A 17,259-nucleotide genomic window follows, 5' to 3' on the forward strand; every position below is an offset into this window, starting at 1 on the left:
TGGCCTTAAACTCCTGGGCTCAAGTGATCCACTTGCTTCAGCCTCCCAACGTGTTGGGATTACAGGTGTGAGTCACTGCACCAAGCCAGGATTAATTTTTTAACTATAAATAGAAATTCCAATTTTGTCTTCCCATACCAAAAGGACCATCTTGCATACCCCTAGGTGCACACCCACTTTGGAAACCACTGTTCTAAAGGAAAAGCTGTGCTGCCCTCCCTAGTCCCTGCCTCAACAGGGCATCCAAACAGGAATGGATCCAGACAGCTTTGCCTTCCCACCAGGACTAAACCGAGGCCTCCGGGAAGGACCAAATTTCCTGGCCTCTTGCTCATCACGCAACCTCAAGACAGAAATTGAAGCCCCCTCCACCACTACCACTACCACTACCACTACCACTACCACTACCACTACCACCAGCCTGGCCTGCATTCATGTCAGATTGCCTTTCTAGAGAGCAGAGCCCCAGAACCTCTCTTGGAAGCAGCATCTGTTCCTCCACCTGGCCCAACAATTACACTTTGCCTTGCCTCTTGATTTTAGTCTGGCCACTTCCCTATTGGGGTGGGAAGTTCTGGAACCAGGCAATTTTGTGTTGAAATCCTGGCTCAACCCCATCGTATGTGTGTCTTAGGCCAGTTAAATAACCTTTCCAAGCCTCAATTTCCTCATTTGTATAATGGGGATAACAACTTTGGGAGAGGATGGAGGTAGAGGGGCTGCCACGTGCCAGGCACACAGAAGGTGTTCCATAAATGCAGTTCCATTCTGGGAGTAGGTCTAGGCAGGCTCTAGCTAGGTGCCAGCGGGCTGTGGGTGGTTAGTCCTTATCTCTGGCTGTCTGATGTGTCTTGGCTGACCTCAGGTTCTCCTGCAGAAGGCAGGATCCACCCCAGGGCTTCTGGAGCTCCAGGTATCTGTTACAGACAGCATGTCCTCTTCTCGCTGCCCACACACTCTTTACTGGCACCTTGCCCACATCCATCTGTGCCACCCACTTCTCTTTTCCTCCTCTCCCTCCAGTGCCTCCACTGAAGTGCCAAGGGCTTTGATATGGGCACCACGTGAGGGACCAGTAACAGGTGGCCCATTGCCAAAGTGGAGAAGAGCTTGCAAAAGTCGGTGCATCGGGGTGTGGGGTGCATGCCTGTAGTCCCAGCTACTCAGGAGACTGAGGCAGGAGGACCCCTTAAGCTCAGGAGCTCAAGACCAGCCTGGGCAACATAGGGATACCCCAATATCTCAGTAAGAGTAATAGTAATAGTAGTAATAATAATAATTTTTAAAAGTCAGTGCAAACTCGGAGTAGAGGGAGTCCTGCTAACCACCCCAATGACCCAATATCTATTGCTGAAGCCCCCCTACAAACCAACCACAATTTGAAGTGTCCCTATAGACCCTGGACAGGGCAGAGATTGATGAAGGAGTGGGTGAGGGAGTGCAGGAAGCTTCTGGACAGCAGGAGTTGAAGAGGGGATCAAAGCACAAAGCAGACCCAGTTAGACGCCCTGGGGACCACATGAGGCACTTGAGTTGCTCTTTGGAGACAGATTAGAGGAGTGTCCCCGCTTGAACTAGTGACCTGGAGGAGAGCTGTACATATACATACACATTGCATGCGTGCACACACTCACATATACAGACACACACACATACACACCCACTCTCACATATACACACACACACCCTACACACACTCACATACGCACACACACTCAAATACACACATTCTCATCTACACACACATACACACTCATATACCTACATACACATGCACACTCAGACACACTCACATATATAGACACACTCATACACACACACTCACATATACACACACCCCTACACACACTTACACACAGACACACTCAAATACACACACCACCCTCACACACTCACATATACACACACATACATATCCCTACATACACTCACATACACAGAGACAGGCACTCACACTCAAATACACACATACACACACTCTCACACTCATATATACACACTACACACTCAGACACACGTACATATACAGACACACACACATATACACATACACACATACACCTACACACTCACATACACACTCAGACACACACACTCAAGTGCACACATATATAACACTCATACACTCACATTTACCCATTCATGTACACACACACAGATACACACATACACTACACACACACTTATATGTACACACATACACGCATACACATACACACATATACACTCACAGACACTCTTGGACACACACTCTTGGACACACACATACACTCACAAACACAGACACACACTCAAATACACACACACTCGTACACACTCTCACATACACATACACGTACATGTATGCACACATCCTATGCTGCTTCCCTCCCCACTTGTCCTGGACCAACGCAGTGCTTACAGAGTAGATTGGAGCCCAGACAGAAGGGGGGTCGGGGCTGTGGAGAACACTGGGTGGCCTCAGGCAAGCCACTTGTCCTGGGCTTTCCCTGCTGTTAAATGGGCAGGATAATATCCATCTTGCAGGCTCTACGACCACTGGACCGCTGCCTGGGCTGATAAAAATGCTTTGTGAGCCATGATGGGGGAGCCCTGGGCACCCAGGCCGTGCCCTGGCCAGGAAAGAAATGCGGGACAGCCCATCCCAGAGCTATTCTCTGCTCCTCCCCTGCCTTGACCACCCAGCGACTCTGTCCCCAGCCCTGCTTGGCACCAACTGCCCAGGTCCAGCCTCCCCCATGTCCCACAGGGATCTTCTTGTTGTCCTCCTCATTGGGGTTCAGCCACCCTGGGCTCACCCTGTGCACCTCTCCTCTCTGAGGTGCCTGGGGACAGAGCAGGGGACCTCCTGCCCATTCCCTGCCACCCCATAGGGGTTTCAAGCCCTCTGGCACCTCCACTTCCAGCTCCCTTCCCTGAGGTACTGGTGTGGGGAGATGTGGAACCCTGGGAAGGGGAGAAGCCACCATCCACTCCTCCCCAAAAATTGCCTTTTTCCGGGCCAGAGCCATTGTGGGGGGCTGTCCCCACCCTCACCAGTACAGACTGTAGGGGCACCCACCATCACCCAAGGCAGACTGGGAATCTGCAGTTCTTGGCAGCAGACCTCAGATAAAGAAACAAGCAAAGAGGTCAAGTAATTTGTCCAAAGGCATCACACTGGTCAGTGTAGAGCTGGGGCTTGACCCCAGGCAGTTGGCCTCAGGCTCCGCTGCAGATACTGCACCTCGCTTTGCAGGTACTACCATTACCTTCATTTTATAGATGAAGAAGCTGAAGGTCAGAAGAGTTCAATGACTTGCCCAGGATCACACAGCAAGCGAGTAGTGGAGCCACACTTAGCAGGTAAACTTAGTAAAAAGCTTAGTAAAGAGATTGACTTAGTTTTCCATCAATTATTTTTCAATTGACAAAACTGTGATAACTCACAAAAACAGCTGAACATAAACAACATGTTAATTTGACTTAAGACTATATATATATATAATCAGTGTTTAAAGAAATAAATTCCTGGAAACAATTTGTAATCTTTCTTGTTAATCCTTAGCTGCTCATCATGACTGAATCTAATCTCGAAGGCATCTAGACTTAAGATACCTTTACTAATGCACCGTAAATCTTTTATTAGCTTGACATCAGACACAGGACTTGAGGACAGCTTAGCAGCTCTTGACAGCAACCGGCAGGAATGCTGTAATGTGAGAGTCTTCTGGCTTTCAGAGGCCACTTTCCTCCTCCAGGGCAAAAAACTTAGCTGTTTGGCCTTGGTTTTTGCATCTGTAAAATGGGAGGTTGGGGGATAGGAACTAGATTACTAAATTCCCTTCCAAATCCATCCATCTAAAGAGACAACTTTGCACTCTGCTCATCAAAAAGATAAAAATTTTCTTCCCAACAGGGATTTCCAAGAAGTGGCCTGTTGGTAGATATTTCTTGAAATATTATTCCATTCAATAAATACCTATTCCCACCTGACTGAAGTTCTTCGAGGACAAAAATTATATCTTAATGATCACTGTAACTCCAGTACCTTATTCAATGCTGGCCATCAAGTAGGTGCTCAGTATTTTTTAATTAATTAATTTTGAGCTGAGGTCTCAATAGGTTCCCCAGGCTTAATCTTGAACTCCTGGTCTCAAGGGATCCTCCCACCTCAGCTTCCTGAGTAGCTGGGACTACAGGTGTGCGTCACCACACCTGGCTCTAGGTGCTCAGTTAATACAAGGTGCGGAATCTCTGGGGGGCAGGGCAACACAACAGTGGTTTGTAATGTTCCCCAGGTGATTCACATGTACAGCCAGGTGAGGCCTGCCAGGCAGCTACATGCAGAGAGGACCCCTGAGGCCTCTTTCCTCAGAAGGTAGCTGTGGTCATGGAGGGCACTCAGGGTGGCAAGGCCTGCTCCTGAAAAAGCCATGAAAACCCAGAGATGGAAGAGGCCATCAACGAGGGATGGCCCCAACAGTGCTTCCCAGGGCCCACCTTGCAAAAGGGGCTTCTGTTTAGTACTAAAGACATGGAGTTCAGAGAGGCTGATAACTGGCCCCTGACCACACCCAGCCAGCAGCTCCAGAGCCTCTGGTCCTCACAGTTCCTGGCATTGTATCTGAGAGTAGGGGCAGAGCTAATGCCATCACTAGGAGTCACTCTTGTCCCCTAACTTAGGGGAGACTGCCCTGTCCTTACAAAGGAATGTGTAAGCACAGCTGTTCAACATCTGCATAAGGAAAGATGTTTCTTTATGCATTTCTGGCTCCACCCAGACTTGTGACTTAACCAGTCCCGTGGCCCCCACCCAGAAGCAGACTCAGCAGTCAAGGACCATTTTGCATACCCCTATGTCTGCATGCCCAACCAATCAGGAGCACCTGTACACCTAGACCCTAGACCCTGCTCACCAAACTATCTTTGAAAAACTAATCTTCAAGTTTTGGAGGAGACTAATTTGAGTAATAACTGTTTCCTGTGTGGCCGGCCTTGTGTCAATTACTCTTTCTTTACTGCAGTGCCATGGTCTCAGTGGATTGGTTTTGTCTGTGCAGCAGGCAGGAAGAACCCATCAGGTGATTACAGTACCGGCACCCCCAACCGGCTTTGGGAAGAATCCAGCCAAAAAGCTTGAGGCCTGCAGCCTCAGGGTGAGAACAAGACAAAAGGGGGATGGAGGGAGATAGACTCGGTGTGTCTCAGCTCCAGAGCAGCCCCCCAAGCTTCCCAAAGGTTTGAATCCTTCCAAGCGTTTACGCAAATCATCAAAGGGATTCCTTGAGGCAAAAGGTTTGAGTCTGCAGTTCTGAGACCCCCAAGGATGTGAGGAGAGACCCAGGCCTATCTCCTTTGGGAGGGGCCCCAAACTTGGGGGAAGGGGTACTGGATGCCAGCTGAAACCCAAACATAAAATTCTAAGCTCACCCAACCATCTGAATGGACTCCTCCTCTCCTCTCAGCAAAGGGCATTCCAAAGTTAACCTGAAAACTAGTTCAGGCCATGATGGGAAGGGGGGCCCAGCCATGCCTAATTATACCATCCCTCCTTTTGGACTTACTGATAGAACAGACTCCTTAAGTCTGATAAGAAACATTTACAGTCTATTCTCTCTGAAGCCTGTCACCTGGAGGCTTCACCTGCATGATAAAACCTTGGTCTCAACAATCCCTTATCTTAACCCAAACATTCCTTTCTGTTGATTTTAAATCTTTAGACAATAATTTAACTCTTTCCACAATTGCCAATCAGAAAATCTTTGGATCTACTTATGACCTGGAAGTCCTCCGCTTCCCCAACCCCATTACAGTTGTCCAGCCTTTCCAGACCAAACCACTCTACATGTCACATATATTATTGATGTCCTATGTTTCCCTGAAACATGTAAAACTAAGTTGTGGCCTGATCACCTTGGACACATGTTCTCAGGATCGCCTGAAGGCTGTCATGGGCCATTGGTCATGCATAGTTGGCTCAAAATAAATCCCTTCAAATATTTTACAGAGTTTGACTCTTTTGGTTGACACACCAAGCTCAAGCAGGAAGAACCTGGCTCAAGAACTGTCTCTCTCCTTTCTCTCTGTTAGGCATGGGTGGGGAAGGGAGTGTGGTGTTAGGCATGGGGGGAAGGGAGTGTGGTGTTAGGCATGGGGGGAAGGGAGTGTGGTGTTAGGCATGGGGGAAGGGAGTGTTGTGTTAGGCATGGGGGGAAGGGAGTGGGGCTGTGTGCAGAGGAAGACGTGCTTCTTACCTTGTCAGGGTCCCTGACCTGATGGCGACCTGTGGCGGGGTCTTCATAGTGACAGACACCACTGCAAGGGCAGACCGAGTGTGCAACCCCCAAAGCAGGGCTCCTCATGGGATAGATAGACTATTGGCCCCATTCCTCATCCCTACGTGCACCCACCACTTGCCATGGTTTCCTTGTGGGTGGAGGGTACTTTCCCGCCCCCTGGCTTCAGGCTTGCCCACGTGGCTTGCACTAGCCATGGAATGAAGCAGAAACGAAAGCCTGCCAATTCCAAGCCCACGCCTGAAGATGCCTTAGGCCGTTCCGCGGGCCCCGTGCGCTTCCACCTTCACCCAGAAGGCCTTTCTGGTGCAGTCGCTGCTTCTTCAGCCTCGGCCCAGAAAGAACGCAGACCCCTGGCCGATCCGCAGGCCTTCAGGGAGCCGCAGAGCACAGCGGCCGGCCCGGCGTTGAAGCCCAAGCCTGCGAAAACCTTATTACAGCCGCCGTTTGGGATGGTTGATTAGGACGCGCGTTGCTGTGGCGGTAGCTCACCAACCCAATGCGTGCACCCGCTCCTTTATTAGGCTATAGGGCCAGTGGCTGCGACAGGGACCTGATACAACAGTGCGTTAAATAAGGAGATATTGAGCTCTCATGTCGTAAGTCGGTGGAGAAGTCCAGGGCTAGTGTTGGGGCTCCGGCGGGGGCTGTGGCCCCATCCGCGTGGAACCTCCTCGCGGTTCGCAGGTCGCGGTCTTCGGAGCCTTCAGCCCTGCGAGCCGGAACAGTCCACAGGGCGGCGCCAGACCCTCTTCCCAACGCCATTCTTTAAAACCTCGGCTCCAACCGGTTCCACTTCTGCTTCAGGCTCAGGATTTTCACTCTTCTGGAATGGGAGTGGCTCTGGGTAGCAACAGCATCTCCCTTCCTCCAGGATCTCAGAGCCAGAGCTGGGCGAGAGGTCCTGACCTCCGGGATAGGGGTGGCAGTGTCCCTGTGAAGGTGCGGTCCTGCCTCCCATCCCCAGGCTCCCGGCCTCTCCCACCCTCAGCGCCCTGCTCACCTCCAGCTGAAGACGCCGGGGCACCTCTGCTTCCTCCCTGCCCTCTCTGCAGTACCGCAGAGTGAGCATAAAAGGGCTTAATATAGGCTTCACCTGTCGTGGTGGCTCGCGCCTGTAATCTCAGTAACTTGGGAGGCCAAGGCCAGAGGATCACTTGAGGCCAGGAGTTCAAAACCAGCCTGGGCAACAAGGTGAGACCCATCTCTACAAAAGAAAATAAATAAAATAGGTCCCTTTTTCTGGGAGATTGATGTAGGGAAGCAAGCGTGTGAGTTGGAAGGGAGGCACTGAGGATCAGCCATTTAAAGCAGCATACAAGGATGTTCAAGGCTAGAGATCCACAGGTGTATTTTCAGAAACTGAATTTCCTGGCCAGGTGTGGTGGCTCAAGCCTGTAATCCCAACACTTTGGGAGGCCAAGGCGGGAGGATCACTTGAGGTCAGGAGTTCAAGACCAGCCTGGCCAACATGGTGAAATCCTGTTTCTACAAAAAAAATAAAATAAAATTCAGCGGGGTATGGTGGTGGGTGCCTGTAATCCAAGCTACTTGGGAGGCTGAGGCAGGAGAATCACTTGAACCTGGAAGGTGAAGGTTGAGATCACACTACTGCCTGAGGCGACAGAGTGAGACTGTCTCCAATAAAAAACCCCAAAACAAACAAAGAAAACCCCTGAATTTTCCTGTGGACACCTTTTCTCTGGCAACCTTTGTCAATGAGGGCTATGTTTTCTCCAATACTATATGGCCTACAGACAGCTCAGCTTTCATTCCAGTGAAAACATTCTAGAAAAAACTCCCAGTCAATCCCAGGTGTTTCTCCAATCAACTCGGGATGATTGTGTGTCACCTGCCACCCAGCTAGAGTGACACCTCTCCAGGCCTCTGACTTAGTTAGGTCTCCACCATGTGACTCCACCGTAGACTCCCTGCCTTCTTCTTTTGCAAACCCTTTGACACCCAAACACCTACCAATTTCACCCCTTTCTGTGCAGCTGCCGGAAGCCCAGGAAGCACACATCAAGGCTCCCTTGCCAGCGGGGTGCTGCCAATAAAATGGAGTCACGTGGGATTTGGAATGTGGAAAGGAGGTAGAAGTCATCCTTTCCTCCCCCGTAGCAGCACATGTGCAGGCTCTGGTCAGCTGGACTCCATACTCCCCCACCAGTCACCAGCCTGGGGACCATGGGGCTGCAAGGACCTCAGCAGCGGTTTCCCGAGTTTCCTGACTTCTTCCACCCTCTGGAAATCAGCTGTGGTAAAGCAGCCTGAAAGCCAGTGGTGCAACCTCCTCCTCCCCAACCTTCACCACCTCTAGCCCCTCCAGTGATAAGGACTAATTGCCTATATACAACCCCTTTTTGTTTGAAATAGCTAGAGTAATTTCTGTTTTCCTATCTGGGGTAGTGTAACATAAGAAGAAATATATATTGGTCTGTGCCCCCAGTTCCTAACACAAAGCTTCTAAAACCCTTGGAAATTCCTGAATGATGGGGGTGCTAGGAGCATTGTCTTCTTTTTTTTTTTTTTTAATTTATCATTTTTCTTTTTTTCCAGATTGTTTCCTTTTTTTTTTTTTTTTTAATTTAAGGGATACATTGCACATTTAACTTTTTTTTTTTTTTTTTTTTTTTTTTTTTTGAGACAGTCTTGCTGTGTGTCCAGGCTGGAGTGCAGTGGCGCAATCTCAGCTCACTGCAAGTTCTGCCTCCCAGGTTCACGCCATTCTCCTGCCTCAGCCTCCGGAGTAACTGGGATTACATATGCCTGCCACCACATCCGGCTAATTTTTTTTTTTTTTTTTTTGTATTTTTTTAGTATAGATGAAGTTTCACCGTGTTAGTCAGGATGGTCTCAATCTCCTGACCTTGTGATCCACCCGCCTTGGCCTCCCAAAGTGCTGGGATTACAGGTGTGAGCCACGGCGCCCGGCCTAACTTTTTTTTTTTAACTTATGGGATACATGTGCATGTATGTTATATAGGTACACTTGTGTCACAGGTGTTTGTTGTACAGATTATTTCATCACTACCAGGTACTAAGTCTAGTACCCAGTAGTTTTTTCTGCTCCTCTCCCTCCTCCTACCCTCTAGTCTCAGGTAGGCCTCAGTGTCTGTTGTTCCTTCTCTGTGATCATGAGTTCTCATCTTTTAGCTCCCACTTACGTGAGAACATACTGTATGTGGTTTCCTGCTCCTGTGTTAGTTTGCTGAAGATGATGGCCTCTAGCTCCATCCATGCTCCAGCAAAACACCGGTCATTGTCCATATTCTAACAACAGTTAGATGTACCTGTTCAGGGGAGGAAATGATACGGAAGGGCGTGGTCCCTTTAAATGATACGGAATTGGGGAAGGAGAGTGCTGGTAGAGGAGGGTGTGGTCTCAGGCTAGGGCTCCACCCTCAGGCCTGTGCCCATGGACCTAAGTGAGGACAGGCATTTTCATTTTCCAGCCCAAATGTTGCATTTCCCAAGACCTCCCCTGGCCTGTCACACCCCCATCCTGTGCCTATAAAAACCCTGAGACACTTACAGGCACACATACAAGGACATGGACAGGAGCAGATCAGCGGAAGAAGACACAAGCAGCTGGACATTGAGAGGGCGTTGAGGGGAGCACGCTGGGCAGGCCACCAACCGCCAGAACGAGGCAAAGTTTGGCTGGGGCAGTGGGAGGACAGCCCGGGCTGCTCAGCAGCCTGGCTCCAGGGGAAAACCTTCCCACTCCACCCCCTTCTGGCTTTCCCCATCTGCTGAGAGCTACCTTCACTCAATAAAATCTTGCACTCATTCTGCAAGCCCAGGTGTGATCCAATTCTTCCGGTACACCAAGGCAAGAACCTGGGGTACAGAAAGCCCTCTGTCCTGGCGACAAGGTAGAGGGTCCAGTTGAGCTGGTTAACACAAGCCGCCTATAGACGGCAAAACTAAAAGAGCACACGGTAACACATGCCCACTGGGGCTTCAGGAGCTGTAAGCATTCACCCCTAGACACTGCATGGGATCGGAGCCCCACATCCTGCCTGTCTGTATGCTCCCCTAAAGGTTTGAGCAGCAGGGCACTGAAGAACCAAGTCACTCTCCCTGTCCCATGCCCTGCAAGGGGCACAAAGGAACGTTTCTCGTTTCAATATGGTGTCCAAGAAATGGTGACACATCTCACACAGGGCCTAGGCTCAGGAGGGCTGGAGGATGAGACATTCCCCCTCCCCTGTGAACTTAAAAATGTGGCCAACAATTTTTTTAAAAGATGGCTACTCTGTAGTGCTTTCACTGGACCTATTTAGACAACGCCTTGCACACTGGAGAAGGACGATACTGTGTGAACCTAATAAGTCTACAAGACAATACTTCTCTCTTTTGGCTGCCTCCTTCCTCTCCAGGGTGATGACAACTCGGTGAGGGTGGAGATTATACGTCTCTCATCATTTCAGCAACAAGGAAATAAATTAATGATCCCAGAAGCCCCCAGTGTGCCCCTTTCCAATCATAACCCTCTCTCTAACCCTTATAGGTAACCACTATCCTGACTTTTGTAATAATATTCTTGCTTTTAAAATGAAGCTCTGGCCGGGTGCAGTGGCTCACGCCTGTAATCCCAGCACTTTGGGAGGCTGAGGCGGGTGGATCACCTGAGGTCAGGAGTTTAAGGCCAGCCTGGCCAACATGGTGAAACCCCGTCTCTACTAAAAATACAAAAATTACCCAGGCGGTAGTGGCGTGTGCCTGTAATCCCAGCTACTCAGAGGAGGCGGAGGCAGGAGAATCACTTAAACCTGGGAAACGGAGGTTGCAGTGAGCCAAGATAGCACCACTGCACTCCAGCCTGGGTAACAGAGTGAGACTCTGTCTCAAAAAAATAAATAAATAAAAATAAAAATAAATAAATAAATAAATAAATAAATAAATAAATAAAATAGTTCTGCTGGGCACGGTGGCTCACACTTGTAATCACAGCATTTTGGGAGGCCAAGGCAGGAGGACTGCTTGAGCCCAGGAGTTCAAGACCAGTCTGAGCAATACAGCAGGACCTTGTCTCTAGAAAAATTTAAATATTAGCTGGGCATGTTGGTGTGCACCTGTAGTCCCAGCTACTGGAGAGGCTGAGATGGGGGGATTGCTTTAGCATGGGAGGTCCAGGCTGCAGTGAGCCGTGTTTGCACCACCGCAGACCCTTTCTCAAAAATAAATAAAATAAAATGTAATTTTACCTATTATATACCAGTCATAAATAACATAGTTTAGTTTTGCCACGTTGAACATTATATAACATTATATAAATGAAATCATATTATACATACTATTTTCTGTATCACTTCTTTCACTCAATAATTTGTTTGTACATTTAAGATGTATGTTGCTGAGCAATCACAAGCAAAAGATTGGAGAAGGGGCCTAACATTAAAGGAGAATGAGGAGAAGGAAGAGTTGACAAGAAAAGTGAAAGCAGAGTCAGTTGTCAGTATGGCTTGGGGAGATAAAGGCGGCCCAGGAAGGCGCCCAGGAAAAGGCTGCCATGTGAGGCAGGACACAGAAGACAATTGAGGAAAGGTGATTCTTACAAGATGGTGAAGGTGCCATTGTAGGTGTTGGGCTCTGGCACAGGCACTTGGCAGAGCCTCTGCTTTGGGCTGAGATCAATATACGACAGTGTCTCATCTCCGCAGGTACAGAGCTCACATATGTTGGTGCTTGTGGAGGCCTTCTGTTCCTCTGATGCAGTTAAAGCCTTATTTTGGGCGTGACTTTCAGGCTGCACCAATGAATCCTGAGTAGGTTCTAGCTCAGTATGTGGATCTCTGACTTCAGTCAGGCTTCGATGCAGAGTCTGAACCTGGTCTGGATGAGGAGCTGTAGTCTTCTCCAGGGCTGTGGAATGTCCAATCTCTATAGTGGGTTCTGAAGTGATGGCAAGCCCCGGGTCTGGAGGCTGAGTTGAGTTCTCCTCCACGGTTGGAAATGGTTTAACCTCTGTAGTAGGTTCTGTAGTTATGGTAAGCTCCAGGGCCAGAGGTTGAACTGTGACTTGAGTCAGGTGTGAATGCTGGTTCTGAACCTGGTCTGGATGTGGAAGTGTCACCTTAGGATGCTTTGGAGGAACTAGAGTCTTCTTCAGGGGTGTAGAATGTCCAACCTCCGTAGTGGGTTCTGGAGTGAGGGTAAGTCCCAGGTCCAAAGGTTGAACTGTAACGCTGGGTGACATTGGATGCTGAGCTTGATCCTGACCTGGTGTTGGAATTGTTACCTCTTGATATACTAGAAGTTGGGGTACAACTTTCTTAGGAGGCTGAGTTGGGGTCTCCTGTATGGTTGGAGAAAGTTCAACCTCCATAGTGGGTTCTGGAATGATGGTAAGCCCCAGGTCCAAAGGTTGAACTGTGACACTGGGCAATATTGAATGCTGAGCTTGATCCTGGCCTGGTGTTGGAACTGTCACCTCATAATGAGCTGGAGGTTGAGCTGCAACCTCCTTAGGTGGCTCTGGAAGCTGAGCTGGGACCATTTGCTGCCTTGAAGATTCTACCTCCTTAGGGAGCTCTGGAGTCTGAACCGTAGCCTCCTGCTGGGTCAGAGAAGGTTCTGCCTCCATAGTGGTCTCTGGAATCTGAGCTGGAACCTCCTGCTGAGTTAGAGATGGTTCCACCTCCTGAGGGAACTCTGGAGGCAAAGATGAGACCATCTGCTGGGTCAGAGAGGGTTCTATCACCATGCGGGGGTCTGAAGACTGAGCAGAGATTGCCTGCTAGACTGGAGAGGATTCTACCTCTTTAGGTGGCTCTAAAAGCCGAGTTGGGGCCTGCTGTAGGACTGGAGATAGCTCGACCGTCTCAGGTGGCTCTGATGGCTGAGCTGCTATCTCCCATTGCAGTGGAGGACTGATCTCTTCAGTGCACTTTGTGGGATGACCTGAGGCTTCCTGCTGGGTTGCAGATGGTTCAGCCTCCTTAGGGGGCTCTGGTGGCTCAGCTGGGAACTCTTGCTGGACTGGAGAAGGCTCTACCTCCTTAGGGAAATCTGAAGTCTGAGCTGTGGCCTCTTGCTGGACTGGAGATTCAGTCTTTTCAGGGGAATGCAGAGGTGGGGAAGGGAGGTCAGGCTGGGCTAGAGAAAAGTCAGCCTCTTCAATAGGAATAGGAGGGTTGTCCTGCTGGACTGGAGAAGGTTCAACCTCCATAGTGACTGCTGTAAGTAGGGTAAGCTCCATATCCACATTTTTAACAGTGGTATTAGGCAAAGTTGAATTACTTCTGAATATTGAAGATAGATTTAGAGGTGAAAATATCATCTCATCATTCAATGAACTTTCAAAGTCTGAGGAGAGCTGAGTTGGAGGCTGAGTTGTGGGCTCTTGATGGATTGAACTAAGTTCATCATTTTCAGGGTTATTTAGCTGCTGAATTATAATCTCTTGCTGGTGTTTCAAATGTTGAAACTGCTCAGGGGACATTAAGGGCTGAGCTGGAGCCCCCTGTTGGGTTAACATTGCAACCTGATTAGTGAAATCTGGAGTCATGGTAACCACGTGATCCACAGGTTTAACAGTGACATTGTGAAATGTTGGAGGTCGAACTTGATCACAATTTAGAGGGAAAACTGTTACCTCCTGATGCTCTGGAGGTTGAGCTACAACTACATTAGGGAGCTCTGGAGTCTGAGCTGGGGCCTCTTGCTGGATTAGAGAAGACTCAACCTCCTCAGGGGTCTGTGGATGCTCAACTGCAGCCTTCTGCTGGGTTGGAGAGGGGTTCTCATTATTAATAGGTTCTGAAGATTGAACTGAAGTCTCCTGTTGAATTGCTGAAGGTCCAGCCTCTTCCAATGACTCTGGAGGCAGAGGTGGGCCCCCGTACTGGATGGTGGGAGGTTCTACATCATTACCTGGCCCTGAGAGCTGAGCTGTAGCCTCCTGGGGGACTGGAGAAGTTCCCACCTCTGCACTAGGCTCTGTTGCTATGGTGAGCTGCACATCTGGAGGCTTCACAGTGACATTGGGCAAATCTGAATGCTGAGCTTGATGGTGACCTGGAGGTGAAACTGTGACTTCATGATGTTCTGAGGGCTGAGCTGGGGCCTCCTGCTGGGCTGGAGAAGATTCAACCTCCCCAGAAGACTCAGAAGGCTGAGCTGGCTGCTCCTGCTCACTGGGGGAAAGTTCACACTCCATAGGAGGACCTGGAGGCCCAGTTGCGGCCTCCTGTTGGCTTGCAGAAGGTTTCACCTTTTCTGGAGGCTGAGTTGGGGCCTCCTGCTGGGATTCGGTAGATTCTGCCTCCTTGGTAGGCTCTGAAGTTATGGTAACCTCCGTATCTGCAGGTTTAACTGTAATGTTGGGGAAGTTATAATGAGCTTGATCCTCACCTGGAGGTTGAAGTATACCTCATGATTCAGTAGAGTTTGAGCTAGACTCTCCATAGAGGACTCTGGAGGCTGAGCTGGGGCCTCCTGCTGGGTCTGAGAAGGTTCAACCCCCCCAGGAAACTCAGAAGGCTGAGCTGGCTGCTTCTGCTCACTGGGGGAAGGTTCAGCCTCTACAGGAGGACCTGGAGGCTCAGCTGGGGTCCCTTGCTGGGTTACAGAGGGTTTCGTCTCCTCAGGGTACTCTAGTGTCTGAGCTAGGGCCTCTAATTGGGTTGAGGAAAAGTCCACCTCCTCAGGGTGCTCTGGAGGCTGAGCAGCGGCCTGTTCCTGGCTTGATGTAAGTTCCTTACCTGGCTCTGGAGTTACCACAAGCTCCACATCCACAGGTTTCACTGTGACACTGGGCAAGCATGAGTGCTGAGTTTCACTCTAACTTTTCTATGGAACATTTACCTCATGATGTATCAATGGCGGAGCTACAGTCTCTTCAGAGGCAGGTTGCTGCTGTGCTGGGCTCTCCTGCTCTGTTGAAGAAGAGTGGACCCCCTGAAGCAACTGTGAAGGCAGAGCTGGGGCCTCCTGATGGGTTAGAGAAGGTTCTACCTCCTCAGAGAGCCATGGAATCTTCGCTGGGGCTTCTTGATGGAGTGAAGAGGACTGGATGTCTTCAAGGGTCTCTGCAGTTTGAGTTTTGGGTTCTAGACGGAATTGACAAAGTCCAACTTGCTCAGGGAGTCCTGGAGGCTCATCTGGGTTCACCCAGATTTCTGGGCAGGCAGCCGGGATACAGTATATCCATACGTGAATATTCATTCTGCTGAGGTTTTGATATAAATCGGTGTGGAGTTCCAACAATGTTAGCAAGCTTCTGACGCTGAGCTAGATCTTTCTTCGTGTTCTTGGGAGAAACAATAAACTTGTCTGCTTTTGAATCCTTACTGTCTAGAGGTGGAGCAAGTATTTCATCTGCCTGATGATCTGCAGCCTGATCTAGATCTGCAGTTTGAACCTTACTTTTGAGGTGAGGAGGCTGAACTAGGGTCTGGTTCTGATCCCAGTCCAGCATTGGAACCACCTCCATAGTGGGTTCTGGAGTGATGGTAAGTCACAGGTCCAAAGGTTCAACTGTAACGCTGGGTGACATTGGATGCTGAGCATTGGAACCACCTTTGGGAGCCTTTCTTGTCCAGTCTGTCTATCATTTAGATTCTGGTGTGCAGCCAAGAACTGCTCTGGCTGGGGGGCGGGGCAGCTCTCCAGCTGAATCCATGTCCAGGAACCGAACCAAATTCTCAGTCAATTTCTGGGGTGGGGCTGACATCTGCGAGGAAGCAGAGGGCCCCAGGTAATCAAAGCCCCCGGTTCTGCCAGGGGAGTAAGTGCATGGGGAGATTCCCATGGGAGATAGGATGAGCCGGAAGACCAGGGCTCAGTCGGCTGCAGGGGGTTAGAGGTCCTTGATCCACTCCAGAGGCTAAGCCTCCTTGACTAGTAGCCACAATAGTTGCCATGTGAAGAGGGGCCATGGGCCCCAGAAACGCAGCTGGGACATGACACTCCTGCACTGAGCGGGAGCCTTTCTGGCAGCCCTGAGACAAACCTGACAAACGCGCGCCCCGCCCCATCCTTTATGACACCTTTATTTACGCCACCTTTACTAGGCTCGGTCCAGATCTGTCCATGTCACCAGGGCGATCTTATGTCACAATCCCGCCCAACGTCCCCTTCCCACCCTGGCCCCACCAGAACACCCCTCCCCTTCCCTTAGCGAGGAAGGATTTGGGCCGAAGACCTGGGTGGTCCCAGGACTCCAGCAGCCTGTGGTGGTGGGGTGGGGTGGGGTGGGGTGCGGTGGGGTGGGGTGGGGTCGAGGCTGAGCTTCTCAAGGAAGTCACAGGACCTCCCCTCAGGATCTTCAGAAGTGCTAGTCCGGCTCTGGCAGCCTGAACTCTTCCTCCTCCAAGGTGAAATCCGAGAATACTCTTCCTTCCAGGGAGAGCAACTGACCTGCAAAATGGGCGCCAGTTCGGGTGGCAGGCACCACGCACATTACAGTCATTTATTCCAAAATGTTGCTGTTTTCGCTAAACTTTCGTTATCTCTGGTTGCATGTTTTGCATGTTTGATAATGAATTCACCACCCTACTAGGTAGGGGCTGCCAGGGAACAAGCGAGGACTCCACATTTTCTGTAGGAGAGGTGTTGGGGGTGGGCAATTCAGTCTGGAAGAGAAGGCTTTAATCCGAGTGAAGAGCCCTTTGCACTAGCCTGGGAGGAGGCTGAACTGTCATCCTGCCTTGACTCAACACAGCCATTACCCTAGAAGTTACAGCGCCACCCTTCAGAGATCTACCCTGTGTGCACACATGGAGAAGAGGCTTAGGCTGTTAAAGTCAACATGTTAAATAATGTCCTGAAATGCGACTGTAACTAGGACCCAGCTGACTTCCCCCACAGCCATTCTTACGTATTTTATTACTGTCTGGCACAATTACCAGCATGTAAACTCCAAGAAGGTGCTTCATCTTACTCCAGTGCCTAGCAGAGGCATAAGGTGCATAGTAATGGTTTTAAAGTGGAAGGGATTCCAAGATTCACTTCATTTAGGGATGGATCTATT

At 49.9% G+C, this 17,259-nt stretch overlaps 1 protein-coding gene across 1 annotated transcript; it reads right to left on the reverse strand.

Annotated features, from left to right (window-relative positions):
- Positions 1 to 6,803: 6,803 nt before the first annotated feature.
- Positions 6,804 to 17,079, reverse strand: LOC102135871 (leucine-rich repeat-containing protein 37B-like). The gene is given in 10 exon segments (XM_065532203.2): positions 6,804 to 6,990; positions 8,262 to 8,456; positions 11,843 to 12,414; positions 14,488 to 14,654; positions 14,657 to 14,733; positions 15,232 to 15,411; positions 15,413 to 15,714; positions 15,807 to 15,878; positions 15,880 to 16,167; positions 17,064 to 17,079. Coding segments are annotated over 9 exon segments (1,911 nt in total). The 5' UTR covers positions 16,039 to 16,167; positions 17,064 to 17,079.
- Between the last annotated feature and the right edge of the window lie 180 nt (positions 17,080 to 17,259).

The sequence above is a fragment of the Macaca fascicularis genome, chromosome 16 (genome assembly GCF_037993035.2).
Source record: "Macaca fascicularis isolate 582-1 chromosome 16, T2T-MFA8v1.1".
Taxonomy (NCBI): Eukaryota; Metazoa; Chordata; class Mammalia; order Primates; family Cercopithecidae; genus Macaca; species Macaca fascicularis.